General features: G+C 46.0%; 1 protein-coding gene and 1 pseudogene across 3 annotated transcripts in view; one reads left to right on the top strand and one right to left on the bottom strand.

The window, feature by feature from the left end:
- Window positions 1-13,908, top strand: part of TUBGCP5 (tubulin gamma complex associated protein 5) — a 94,610-nt gene that overhangs the window by 22,999 nt on the left and 57,703 nt on the right. For 2 of the 3 annotated variants that reach the window (XM_036420126.2, XM_036420130.2), the window contains exons 4-6: window positions 3,758-3,854; window positions 4,201-4,280; window positions 4,646-4,781. In XM_036420126.2, coding sequence (XP_036276019.1) covers window positions 3,758-3,854; window positions 4,201-4,280; window positions 4,646-4,781 — 313 coding nt within the window. The remainder of the gene's footprint in view (window positions 1-3,757; window positions 3,855-4,200; window positions 4,281-4,645; window positions 4,782-13,908) is intronic. The other variant, XM_036420127.2, reaches the window with a different exon arrangement.
- On the bottom strand, window positions 13,214-13,710 carry LOC118708708 (annotated as a pseudogene).

Here is a 13,908-nt window from a genome sequence, read left to right as displayed (position 1 = left end):
GACATGTGGAGAGTTTAGCAACCCCCTGTCTGGCCCCCAGGAGCTGCTTGGTGAACCCTCAGCTGTCCTGCCGGCCCACTACTTGCTCCACACGGCCAGCAGTCACTGGCTCCCCTGCTCACTTGCCACTGCAGTTGCCACTTTAACAGACAGCTCTCAGGATCAAGTAAACCTCCTTGGAGAACAGCAACAAGGCTGCTTGTTTTCACTCTCTGTCCAGTCCTAGTTGAACTGCCACTTTGATGGAGCTGGAGGGAGGCGGGGAGATGGTCCCAGGCAGATGTGCCACAAACTCACACTATTCGTTAACAGACTCTGCGGCCCATCAGACGTGATCAGGAGTTTGCATCCAAGAAAGAGAGGCTTTATTAGTTCAGGAAATGGTGCCAAGCCCAGAGTCATGGGTAAGCAATGCTCAAAGACCTGGCTCGCTGATGGCTTCCAGGGAATGTATATGGGGGACAATCATTAATCATGGTATGGTAGCTAACAGAGTTGTGATCATGCTCTCTGCTGATTGGTTGGGACCAGAGGAGGAAGTAGTTGGTTTTTGTATCATGTCCTGATACAATCATGGCATTGTTCTGTCTGGTTTCTTGAGGATGTGGTCCGTGGGGTTATTCAGGGTTTCATGGGTCTAGGACAAATACAACTGAAGTTACGGTTTTATCTTTACCTTGACGAAAACTGTTTCCGAGGTCCACAGACCTGAGGCTTGTTCTTAAGACGGTTTGTTTTTTAAATATATATTTTATTGATTTTTTACAGAGAGGAAGGGAGAGGGATAGAGAGTTAGGAAGATTGATGAGAGAAAAACATCGATCAGCTGCCTCCTGCACATGCCCTACTGGGAATGTACCTGAAACCAAGGTACATACCCTTGATCAGAATCGAACCTGAGACCCTTCAGTCCACAGGCTGACACTGTATCCACTGAGCCAAACTGGTTAGGGCATCTAAGACAGTTTGATGTTGACCAGACTCTGATGTCCTAAGAGGGAGTGAATGGGACAGAAAAGAGAATGGGTCATGTTTAAGAAATAGAGTTTCTGAGTGGTCACAAGGTCATTTTTATGGATTAACACTTCCTGTGCTTGAAGCAGAGCACTGAAATGGTTGTCGTGGCAATTTTGTGCAGCTTTATAATTAGTTTTTGGGGACAGGGTTTTAAGACTACTACCCTCCATTATTCCATAGTCCATACATCTTTCCTCACTCACTGATAAGTTTCACCTCTTTCAGGTGCACAAACCCTCCACACACACCCCCCAAATCCAATCTGACAGTAATTGTTAATAAATAATAGATTCATATAGTGAGAGTTACTTTCTTCAAGCGCAGTTGACCCCTTGAACAATGTGGGTTTAACCTGCATGGATCCAGTTATATGCAGTGACCCACTTCAATTGAGTTACAGCACTCAAACCCAAGTCATTCAAGGGTCAGCTGGCAGTTGGGAATCTGTGTATGTACATTTTTCATTGTGTGCATGGTCAGCATCTCAAATCCCTGCATTGTTCAAGGGTCAACTGTATTTCCATTTTAGATTATTTTTTTCTGGGGAATAAAAATTCTCTGTGAAGGAATCTCACACATTTTTAAGCAGATGAGAAATTACCAATAAAAAGGAAGCCCTTGCAACCTTCTTAGTGAGCTTTATGTTTCCAGGAAAGTTTACCAAGTTTGTATTCTATCTCTAGCATCATACTAAGTGGTGGAAATACAGAGTAAAAAAGACATGGTACCACCAAATAGTTATCTTAACTATTATTATTATTACTAGAGGCCTGGTGCATGAAATTCGTGCACTAGTAGGGAGCCTAGGCTTGGCCAGTGATCAGGGCCCATCTGAGGCAATCAGAGAGGCCCCCTGCTGGCACCCGCCTTGGCTGGCCTGGGGCCTGTGGGCTTTGGACAGCGCCTGCATTGAGCATCTGCCACCTGTTGATCAGTGCACATTATAGTGACCAAGTCGTTCTGTCATTTGGTCGATTTGCATATTAGGTTTTTATTATATAGGGTGATTTAACACAATGGAGATGGACAGAAGGTGCTCTGGACAACAGAATAGGGAGTTGGTCCCTAATCTATAGGTATTAGACCTTCCCATCCCTCCCTTGAATTTAACCCACCTCTCTCCTTTCCATGCATAGTTTTGATTTTTAACAAATTTGGAGCATTTTTATTTTGATAACTTTTTAAATATAATTTAAGTTTTAAAGAAATATAAAGAAAAGTTAAAGAATAGTAAAAGGAACTCCTGTGCTCCCTTGCTCAGTTTCAGCAATTGCGTCTAACCTGGAATAGATGCCTTTCTTTTTCTTGACCTGTGCAGGCCAATTATTGGTAACTTGTCTCTCTCAATTTAGATGTGTCTGATGATTCCTCATTATGATTTAGGTAATGCATTTTGGACAGATTCCTTATGTATGCACATTTGAAGTATAAAATATGGGGTGGTACATACATGATGGACAAGTCCTTGGCCACTAAAAGCATGGACTCCTACCACATGGATAGACCTAAAGGGTGTTATGCTGAGTGAAATAAGTCAGGCAGAGAAAGACAAATGCCATCTTATTTCGCTTGTACGTGGAATCTAAAGGACAAAATAAACAAACAAAACAGAAACAAGCTCATAGATACAAGAGAAGAGACTGGTGGTTGCCAGAGGAGTTGAGGTTTAAAGGACTAGGTGATAAAGGTGAAGGGATTAAGAAGTGCAAATTGGCAGTTACAGAATAGTCAGGGATATAAAGTATGGCATAGGGAATGTAGTCAATAATATTGTAATAATTATGTATGGTGCCAGGTGAGTAATTGAAATATTGGAGGAAATCACTTTATACCTGAAACTAATGCAAAATGATATTGAACGTAAAGTGTACTCAAAAAGTAAAATTTCTAAGGATAATTTAGAGGTTAGGTTTTATTTATAATAGGTAACTGGTGCACTGATTTGTGCACACTGAAAGGAAAAATAATTAGAAGAAATATTTTAAAATTACAATTTGACATTTCACCCTCGGATCCTGGGAGCAGGATGGTGGCCCCACCGCCTGCTACCCATGTTGGTTCCTGCCTGCAGGGGCCCGATCGCCCTGCCAACCATGCCACTGCCTGGTTCCCAGGCACTGAAGGAGCCTGGCGGCAGCCCCTCCCCCACCACTACCGCCCCAGTGCCACCCGGTTCCCAGGTTCTGAGGGAGCAAGGCAGTGGCTCCATCCCCACTGCCCTGGCTGGTCACTGCCTGCAGGGGCCTAGTCACCCCACTGATCCAATCCCAGGGTGACTAATAACGGCGAAGCAATCGGCCCCCACCTGGTAACCAGTGGCTTGCACCTGCCTTGGTGACCAGTGGCTTGCAGGTGCCACTCCCCTACTCCACCATCCTGCCCTGGTCCTTCTCTTGTCGGGGCCCATCAGGACCTGCAGCACTTCCACTGCTGCCCGCTGCCAGCGCTGTGTCATCAACACCCACCAAGTTCTGCTCCACCCCCTGGTGGTTAGCATACATCATAGCAAGCTGTCAAACTCCCAGCAGAACTCCCAGTTGAGGGGACAATCTGCATATTAGGCTTTTATTAAATAGGATAATTCATGTTTTCTCAAACTAGAAAAAAAATCAAGTACATAGCAGTCATGGGATTATCTTTTCTTTACTCAAGCTAATTTTAAAAGGCTCTTGCCAACCTCGGTGGCTCATACTCTTTTTTTGTTTTGTTTTGTGTTTTTGTTTGTTTGTTTGTTTTAAAGACAGATGTGCACTATTCCATATTGTCACTTCTCCTATGTCTTTCTGACTCGCCTTCAAGCAGCAATTACGTGGAAATACCAAGAGATAAAGAAGTGGGTATGTTATCAGATACTCCATTATACAACAACAAAAAATATTTTAATGCTTAATTGTTTTTTATAAACTTTGTAAAAATTTATGAAACTAAAATATTTCTGTTGCCTTGTATACAATTACAATTGCAAATTTTCATTTAAAATATGATTCTGACTTTGTAAGTTGAACTAATCTCAATTATATGAAGGGAAAAATTATTTTTGATAAAGAAATTTAAATGTATTAGAAACATTTTCAAGTGCATTTTATTTTGAGTTTTGGTAGACTTTTTCCTTATAGGTTTGGGGTGGATTTTTCCCCCACACATATTTAATAAAACTGATAAGATCCTTCTTTTACATTTTAGAAAAGAAAGATGATTTTGACTGGGGGAAATACTTGATGGAAGGTGAAGAAATTGACCTTAGTCCGAATATAGACACACCGGTAAGTGTTCAGTAGTTTTTCTATTGAAAATACAAATCCCTTCCAAGTGATATATATGACTTTTATGGGTCCTTCTGTCTTGCAGCAACTTCACTCTTTAATGAACTAGAGTAGTGTATTATGGGAGATTCATTAAGATTTTATATAAAATCTTTAGTTCTAGGAAATTGAATGCAAAGTATCCTTTAAAGAACTTTAACTTGGGATTTTTGCCACTGAAAATAATTCCATACATTCAAGACATTTAGAAAAAGTTTTATTTGATATAGTTTCTGCTTTTCCTCTGAAATTTTCCTAATCTTTTAATATAAGTAGCTTCCATTGTTACACCTTCTAAGGATATGTGTTTTTCCTTTCTTCATCAGAATTGGTCTGAAGATAGTGAGGATGAAGATGATCCTCAGCCCTGGAGCAGAGAGGACTCTGGGATTCAGGTGGACAGGACACCATTAGAGGAGCAAGATAACAACAGAAAGCTGGGGCCATGTGTCAGCTGGAAAGGTATTGTGTTCTTGGATGTCGGCATCTTTCTCTAATGGAAGAATTCTCTAGAAGGAAAGACCAGCTTTGAGACTCACCTATGTCATTTAAAATATTGGCAAGCTCTGCTATCCTTATAAAACACATCTTTTTATCGTTAGATCTATAATTCTCTAAGAAGTAGCGCTATAGAATTAATGTTGAAAGGGGATTTAGACTGCAATTTTGTTATTTTCTTATAGTTCTGAGAATTGTGTTGGTCCTGAATATTTTTAGTTTATTTTTATTGGAGAAGGATTTCCTTTGCTAAAGTTGGTAACTAAAAGGAAAAGATCTATACCATTTAATTTTCAATTTGGGTGTCTGCTTTTTAGTGTTCATTGAAGAACTGTGAACTCATAGAATCTAGAAAGAGCTGGAAACAACCTTATAGATTAGGTTTTTGAATCCTACTTCTCATTTTGTAGATAAGGAAGCAGCAGCCTGGCTACATGGTTTTGCCATGGCTGCACTGCTGAGACACAAGCCCCAGAGGCTGGCATCTGTGCCCAGGCCTGTGCGCTGTACTTGAACCTTGCCCAGTGAACACAATGGAGTTAAAGCTGATTTTAGCTTCCTAATGATTTTCTCTTTCCTTCCCTTACTTTCTAATTCTTAATGGGGACATTCAGGGCAGAGCGAAGATTAAAGAGCACACTGTCACTGGTGTATTCAGGGCCCTCTGCATATTTCTTCTCTTTGTGTCTTTCATTCTCCCTTGTCCCCTAGATATAGACACCTGTTCGGATGGAGTAGGTTTGTGTGTTCTCACATGTTAATTTCTTATAAAGTACACTAGAGGCCCGGTACACAAAATTCATGCACGGGGGGTGGGGAGGGCAGGGGGAAAGTGTCCCTCAGCCCAGCCTGCACCCTTTCCAATCTGGGACCCCTCAAGGGATATCCGACTGTTTGTTTAAATGGGCAGTTGAACATCTCTCTCACAATCCAGGACTGTTGGCTCCCAACTGCTCACCTGCCTGCCTTCCTGATTGCCCCTAACTGCTTCTGCCTGCCAGCCTGATCACCCCCTAACCACTCCCATGTCAGCCTGATTGATGTCTAATGCTCCCCTGCCAGCCTGTTTGCCCTCTACTTCCCTCTGCCGACCTGGTCACCCCTAACTGCCCTCCCCTGCAGGGTTGATCGCCCCCAACTGCTTCCTTGCAGGCCTGGTCCCTCTCAACTGCCCTCCCCTTCAGGCCTGGTCCCCCCAACTGTTCTCCCCTGCTGGCCATCTTGTACCTACATGGGAGCAGCCATCTTTTGTGTTGGAGTGATGGTCAATCTGCATATTACTCTTTTATTAGATAGGATTATGTTGGTGGGTGGGTTCTGATTTTAAACTAGATGCAACTGTGATACTATGTGTAAACTTTGTTTCTCTTTGCATTGAACTCTGGGTGAAATCTGCCCATATCATTCTGTGAACATTTCTCCTGTTGCTCCCAACAACTGTGGGGGATGCTGTGCTTTGTACCCCCACATTTTTCTTAGTGGTGTCCTGAGCTGCCTGGCCTTTCCTGCCTATACCCCACCCATTATGAACCTGGTCCTACTTTGTAAAATCCTCTCCTCTGTTTGGAGTCTGTTTTCATTTGCATTTGTGTGAGGATACAAGTGTTTGTGATTCCTAAGGTCCCTCAGTATAGCCCCTTCTATGACATCTTTTGCTTGTTTTTCTTTTTCAATTACAGTTTACATTCAGTATTATTTTGTATGAGTTTCAGGTGTACAGCATATCAGTTAGACAATCATATACTTTACAAAGTGGTCCCTTCTGATATTTCTAGTACCACCTGGCCTGTACATAGTTATTACTCATTTGCTTGTTTTTTTGAGTATCATGTCCTATCTGCCCAACCTGACCCTTCAGACCTTTTTGGATGTCTAGATATTAATTCCTAAGTTTTAGACATTATAATGATCTTTTCTTAGTCACCTGATATTAACATTTTGCATAATATCCTTCAAATAATGTCCTTTTTTATTGACTTTTTACAGAGAGGAAGGAAGAGGGATAGAGAGTTAAAAACATCGATGAGAGAGAAACATTGATCAGCTGCCTCCCCCAACCCCCACTGGGAATGTGCCCGCAATCAAGGTACATGCCCTTGACTAGAATTAAACCTGGGACCCTTCAGTCTGCAGGCCGATGCTCTATCCACTGAGCCAACCCGATCAGGGCACACTATTGGGTTTTGTAAATAGTTCTTAATATCCAACATTGCTGGACTCTCGTCTGTCATAATAATAAAAGGCCAGAGGCGTCATGACTGAAATGACCAAAAGACCAGTCACCATGAGGTTCATGGAGCACCTCTTGGGCCCTCCCCGCAACCCCACCCCTTGGCAGCATCCGCGGAGTGTGCAAGGTGTCTTGGGGCAGCAGAAATGGCCCTTATGGCAGCTAGGCCTCCTGGACCCTACACATACACAATGCTGGGTCTCTAGTCCTATATAAAAAAGCCCAGTGACCAAAATGACAGAACGACTGCTTGGCCAATCACTGTGAGGTGTACTGACCACCTCTCAATCCCTTTCCCAGGCCGGCTGGCTCCCGTCTCCTGCTGGCAGACAGAGACCTGGGGGTGCATAGCGAGGAGTGTGCGAAGCAACAGGAAAAGGCCCCTGCCTTGCTGGTCACCCCACACACACAGGGTGACCCGTAGCGGGACAGGGCCACAAGCAGGCGGGACCGGCTGACCGCTCGGTCCCTCCTCCCCTGGCCTTCAGGCTCCAATCGCCTGATATAGCAAACTAGGCACCAGGGTGTGTGGCAGCGGGGAGGGACGCTGGCAGCTGGGGAAGATGGCCCTGATCACAGATTACACTTAGGGACAGTACCCGTCCACAAACTTCATGCACTGGGCCTCCAATCCTATGTAATAAAGAGGTAATATGCAAAGTGACCATCACATCCTCGCACAAGATCACAAGATGGCTGGCAGGGGAGGGCAGTTAGGAGCAACTAGGCCGGCAGGAAAGGGCAGTTGGGGGGAACCAGTCCTGCAGGGGAGGGCAGTTGGGGGTGACCAGGCCTGCAGGGGAGGGCAGTTGGGGGGACCAGACCTGTAGGGGAGGGCAGGTAGAGGTGATTGGGCTGGCTGGGGAGGGCAGTGGGGGTGATCAGACCAGCAGGGGAGGGCAGTTAGGTGTTGATCATGCTGGAAGGGGAGTGGTCAGGGGGTGATCAGGCTGGCAGGCAGAAGCGGTTAGGAGCAGTCAGGCATGCAGCAGACAAGCAGTTGGGAGCTAGCAGTCCCAATTGTGGAAGGGATCCCAGATTGAAGAGGTGCTGGGCTGAGGAACATCCCCCCCCCCCCCCCACACACACACACACACACACACCCCAGTGCATGAATTTCATGCACTGGCCTCTAATATATAAATAAAAGCCTAAGCAACTGAAAGACCAATTGCTATGATGCACACTGACCACCAGGGGCCAGACACTTAATGCAGGGACGCCACTCAGCTGACCGACAGGCGCCAGACACTGGGCTCACAGCTGGCAAGTACAGCTGCAGCGGCATAAGCCTCTTCCACCTCCGCATTAGCATGCTACCAAGCGGCAGCGGTAACAGCAGGTGCAGTAGAGCTAGGAGAAAGGGGGGGAAGCGCAGTGCCCACACCCAGTACTACATCTTCTGAGGGGTTCTGGATTGAGAGAGGGAGCAGGCCAGGCTGAGGGACCCCACCAGCGCACACCGCCTACAAATATTGACAATTTTATCTCCTTCTGCTGGTTCTTATATGTTATGTTTTCTTCAAGACATGTTAACCACCCAGCTGGTGTCACTCAGTGGTTGAGCATTGACCCATGAACCAAGAGGTTGCTGGTTTGATTCCTGGGCAGGACACATGCTTGAGTTGTGAGCTCTATTCCCAGGAAGGGTGTGCAGGAGACGACAGATCAGTGATTCTCATTGTTGTTTCTATCTCTCCCTCCTTCTCTCTTCCTCTCTTTCTCAAATCAATAAAAATATAAAAAATAAATAAATAAAAAGACATGTTAACAGTGTCTTTTTTTTGGCCAGCCCTCTAGTCTGCAGAGGAAGCAAGGGCAGTAGAAGTTGATGGGTTTCATCCTTAGAAGGCTGCATCTGAAATTCTTTCATGAAGTATGATGGGCTTGGCTTATAGGTTCTGGGACCTTTATCAAATTGAGACAATTTCCTTTTATTTTTCTAGACGTCTTTAATCATGACTAGATAGATATTGAACTCTATCAAATGCTATTCTTTATTTGAGAGATAATCCTGTAATTTTTCTCTTTTACTTTACTATTGCATTGATAGATTTTTTGATAGTGAATCATTCTTGAATTCCTGAACTGTAATTCCTTGATCATGCTGTTTGTTTTTACTTCATTATTGGATTGGGTTAGCTGTTCAAAATTTTGTTACTCGGGTATATAGCATAGTGGTTAGACATGTATATAACTTTACAGAGATCCCCCATATGGTTTTCTTAAATCTTTATTGTTGAGAGTTTACAGGTGTCTCCTTTTTCCCCCCATTGCCCCACTCCACCTGGTTCCCTCGCTGCCACAGGCATTATCACCCATTTTTTCTGTCAATAGGTAATGCATATCCTATCTAATAAAAGAGTAATATGCAAATTAACCATCGCTCTGCTACACCCACAAGCCATGCCCATAAGCCAATCAGAGTGAGTATGCAAATAAACCCAACTAAGATGGCTACAGCCACAGAGAGCAGGAGGGAGGCTTGGGTTTCCCAGGCAATGGAAGAATCCAAGCTTTCTGCCTGCCCTTGCTGGCCTAGGCCTCCACTCAGGGCTACAGAGTTTCACTTATAGAAGGAAAGTAAACAAATCCAAACAAATGGCAGCAGCCACAGAACTGGAAAGAGCAGGAGACTAGGGTTGCTCGAGCAATGGAGGAAGCCAAGCTTTCCACACACCCTGGCCTGCCCTGGTCTCCACTGAAGGCTACAAAGTTTCAATTATGGAAGATATATAATCCCCAGCAGAAATGGCTGCTGCCACGGAGCAAGCAGGGGGCTTGGCTCCGCTCTAGGCTACAAAATTTCAATTGTAGAAGATAAATAAACCCCAGATACCAGAGCCTCTGCTTGGGTCACCAAGGGGTGTGGCTGGCATGCAAACTACCACAGGCCCCTCGCCCAGGCTGCCCTACGCCCCAAGGGAACCCCACCCTGATCCAGGACACCCTTCAGGGCAAACCAGCTGGCCCCACCCATGCGCCAGGCCTCTATCCTATCTAATAAAAGATAATATGCAGATTGACCATCACTCCAACACACAAGATTGCTGTCCCCATGTGGTCAAAGATCCTGCCCCCATGTGGACACATATGGCCAGCAGGGGAGGGCAATTGGGAGGGACCAGGACAACAGAGGAGGGAAGTTGGGGGTGACCGGGCCTGCAGGGAAGGGCAGTTAGGGGCAACCAGGTGTCAAGGGAGGGCAGTTAGGGGTGACCAGGCAAGCAGGAGAGGGCAGTTGGGGCAACCAGACCTGCAAGGGAGTACAGTTAGGGGCAACCAGGCCAGCAGGGGAGGGCAGTTAGGGGCAACCAGGATCGCAAAAGAGGGCAGTTGGGGTGACCTGGCCTGCAGGAGAGGACAGTTAGGGCCAAGCCAGTAAGGGAGGAGAATTAGAGGTGACCAGGCTAGCAGGGGAAGGCAGTTTGGGGCGGTCAGACTGGCAAGGGGGGGACAGTCAGGGATGACTAGGGCAGCAGGGAAGGGCAGTTAGGGGCGACCAGGATGGCAAAAGAGGGCAGTTAGGGGTGACCAGGCCAGCAGGTGAGGGCAGTTGGGGGTGACCAAGCCTGCAGGGGAGCAGTTAGGCGTTGATCAGGTTGGCAAGGGAGTGGTTAGGGCAGGGGTCCTCAAACTTTTTAAAGTGGGGGCCAGATCACGGTCCCTCAGAGAGCTGGAGGGCCGGACTATATGAACTACTAATTCCTACTGTAACACCTCGGCTGCGCTCACTGCCCAAAAAACCTGGCGGGCCGGATCAGACTCCTCTGCGGGCCGCATGTGTCCCGCGGGCCGTAGTTTGAAGACGCCTGGGTTAGGGGGTGATCAGGCAGGCAGGCGGGCGAGCAATTGGGAGCCAGCAATCCTGGATTGTGAGAGGGATGTCCAACTGCCCGTTTAGGCACAATTGTAAACAGGCAGTTGGACATACCTCAAGGGGTCCACATTGGAGAGAGTACAGGCTGGGCTGAGAAACACCCCTCCCATGCATGAATTTCGTGCACCAGGCCTCTAGTCCTATAAAAGAGTAATATGTAGCCGAAACCGGTTTGGCTCAGCGGATAGAGCGTCTACCTGCGGACTGAAAGGTCCCAGGTTCGAATCTGGTCAAGGGCATGTACCTTGGTTGCGGGCACATCCCCGGTGGGGGGGTGTGCAGGAGGCAGCTGGTCGATGTATCTCTCTCATCGATGTTTCTAGCTCTCTATTTCTCTCCCTTCCTCTCTGTGAAAAATCAATAAAATATTTTTTTTTTTTTTTTTAAAGAGTAATATGTAAATTAACCATCACTCCGGTCCACAAGCCACGACCACCAGGCAATTAGCGTGTACGCAAATTAACCCCAACCAAGATGGCTTGAGTTCCTATTGACTATGGAAGTAGCCAAGCTTTCCGCCTTCCTTAGCAGCCCTAAGCCTCCATCCAGGCTACAAAGTTTCAATTATACAAGATACATAAATCCCAAACAGAAATGGCTGCCGCCATGGAGCAAACGGGGGCTTGGCTCCTCTCCAGGCTACAAAGTTTCAATTGTAGAAGATAAATAAATCCCAGATACCAGGGCCTCTCCTTGGATTACCAGGGGGCTGTGGCCGGCCTGAAAACCACCACAGGCCCCTCACTCAGGCCGCCCCACGCCCCAAGGGAACCCCCACCCTGATCCAGGACACCCTTCAGGGCAAACCAGCTGGCCCCCTCCCATGCACCAGGCCTCTATCCTATCTAATAAAAGAGTAATATGCAGATTGACCATTACTCCAACATGAAATAGCTGCCCCCATGTGGACACAAGATGGCAACCACAAGATGGCCAGCAGGGGAGGGCAGTTGGGAGGCACCAGGCCTGCAAGGGAGGATAGTTGGAGGTGATCAAACCTGCAGGGGAGGGCAATTAGGGGTGACCAGGCTGGCAGAAGTGGGAAGTTCGGGGCAAACAGGCTGGCGGGGAGCAGTTAGACATCAATCAGGCTGGCATGGGAGTGGTTAGGGGTGATCAGGCTGGCAGGCAGAAGTGGTTAGGGGCAATCAGGAAGGCAGGCAGGTGAGCAGTTGGGAGCCAGCAGTCCTGGATTGTGAGAGGGATGTCCCAGATTGGAGAGGCTGAGGGACAACCCCCCCTCCCCGCCCCCGTGCACGAATTTCGTGCACTGGGCCTCTAGTATACATATAAAATCTTTGATTAATCTCTCCCCAACTCCCCTCACTTCTTCCCTCTGAATTTTGTCATTCTGTTCCCATGCCTCTGCTTCTATTTTATTCATCAATTCATTTTTTTTCATTAGATTTCTTGGTTGTATATTTTGATTTTTAGATTCAGTTGTTGATAGATATCTATTTTTTGTCATCTTATTGTTCATATTTTTCTGTTTCTTCCTCTCTCCTTTCTTCTTTCTTCAATACCCTTCAACATTTCATATAATACTGGTTTGGTGGTGATGAACTCCTTTAGCTTTTTCTTGTTTGTGAAGCTCTTCATCTGGCCTTTGATCTAAATGAGAGCTTTGCTGGGTAGAGTAATCTCAGTTGTATGTCCTTGCTATTCATCACTTTGAATATTTCTTGCCACTCCCTCTAGCCTGCATAGTTTCTGCTGAGAAATCAGCTGACAGTCATATGGGAGTTCCCCTGTAGGTAACTAACTGCTTCTCTTTTTGTCTTTAGCCCTTGGCATTTTAATTATGATGTGTCTTGCTGTGGGCCTCTTTTGGGTTCTTCTTGTTTGGGACTTTCTGCAGTTTCTGGACTTGTAAGTCTCTTTCTTTTCCCAGAAAGAGGAAGTTTTCTGTTGTTATTTCTTCAAATATATTTTCGTTATCTTTCTCCTCTCTCCCTCTCCCTTCTACCCCTCCCCTCCCCCCCCCTCTCTCTCTCTCTTCCCCTTCCTCCCCTCTCCCTCTCTCCCTCCCTTTCTCTCCCTTCCTTCTGGTACCCCTATTAATGCGAATATTGGTGTGCTTGAAGTTGTCCGAGAGGCTCCTTATACTATCCTCATACTTTTTTTTTTTTTCAAAAAGGCCTAATTTTAGTAATCCTAATAACCAATTAAATAAAATCTTTTTAAATGAAGGAATCCAAATGACTTTGAGGTATTATAGACGATGCTATCAAATAATAAATTAGGTATAAGATAAAATAACAATGAGGGAATGAAAGCACTGACTGGAATTATCTTCCTTTACATTCATGTGAAAATAAAGAACACTTTTTCCAATTCAAAGTTCTAAGCATGAAATCCAGGTATGTCATGTCATGGACTTGCTTCTTTAATTGGAGATGAACTCGGAGCTGATGAAAAGAATCCACAGCAGCAAACTATAAAGCAGTTGTCCCCCTAAGGAAGCCAGGAACTGTGCCTCGACTTTTCCAGCATGGTTCATGCCTGAATGTTCAGGATTCGGATTCCCAAAGTCTTTCTTTAGCATTTAACTAATTCTTTGTTGGTGGAAGGGGCTGGGACTGTTTCTCCACACATAACTGCTCTTTGTCATAAATCACTTTTATAATGAGAGAGCAGCTAGGACACGTCGCCACGTCTTCCCCGTTCTCCGTCTTCCTTAGCGATGCAGAAGTTACCACCGCAAGGACAGGGGGTAGAAATACGTCTCCAGGTCCTCGTCACTGGAAGGCCTCGATTTCCACCTCGTCGTGAAACACCGCCATCGTTCTGGGGCCTGATAGGGGAGACACACACACACACACACACACCGCCGGTCGAAACCGACCCGGGTCGGCCTAACTTCGAGGGCCCCGGCCCCAGCCGGGTGTAGCCACCACGCCCCCTATCCTCATACTTTTATATTCATGATGTTCTGATTGGATCTTTTTTGGTTCTTCATGTTCCAAATTATTGATTTGATT

The sequence above is a fragment of the Pipistrellus kuhlii genome, unplaced genomic scaffold, assembly GCF_014108245.1.
Source record: "Pipistrellus kuhlii isolate mPipKuh1 unplaced genomic scaffold, mPipKuh1.p scaffold_m20_p_62, whole genome shotgun sequence".
NCBI lineage: Eukaryota > Metazoa > Chordata > Mammalia > Chiroptera > Vespertilionidae > Pipistrellus > Pipistrellus kuhlii.
Note: the sequence above shows the minus strand (reverse complement) of the source record. Positions and strands in the feature narration are given on the sequence as shown.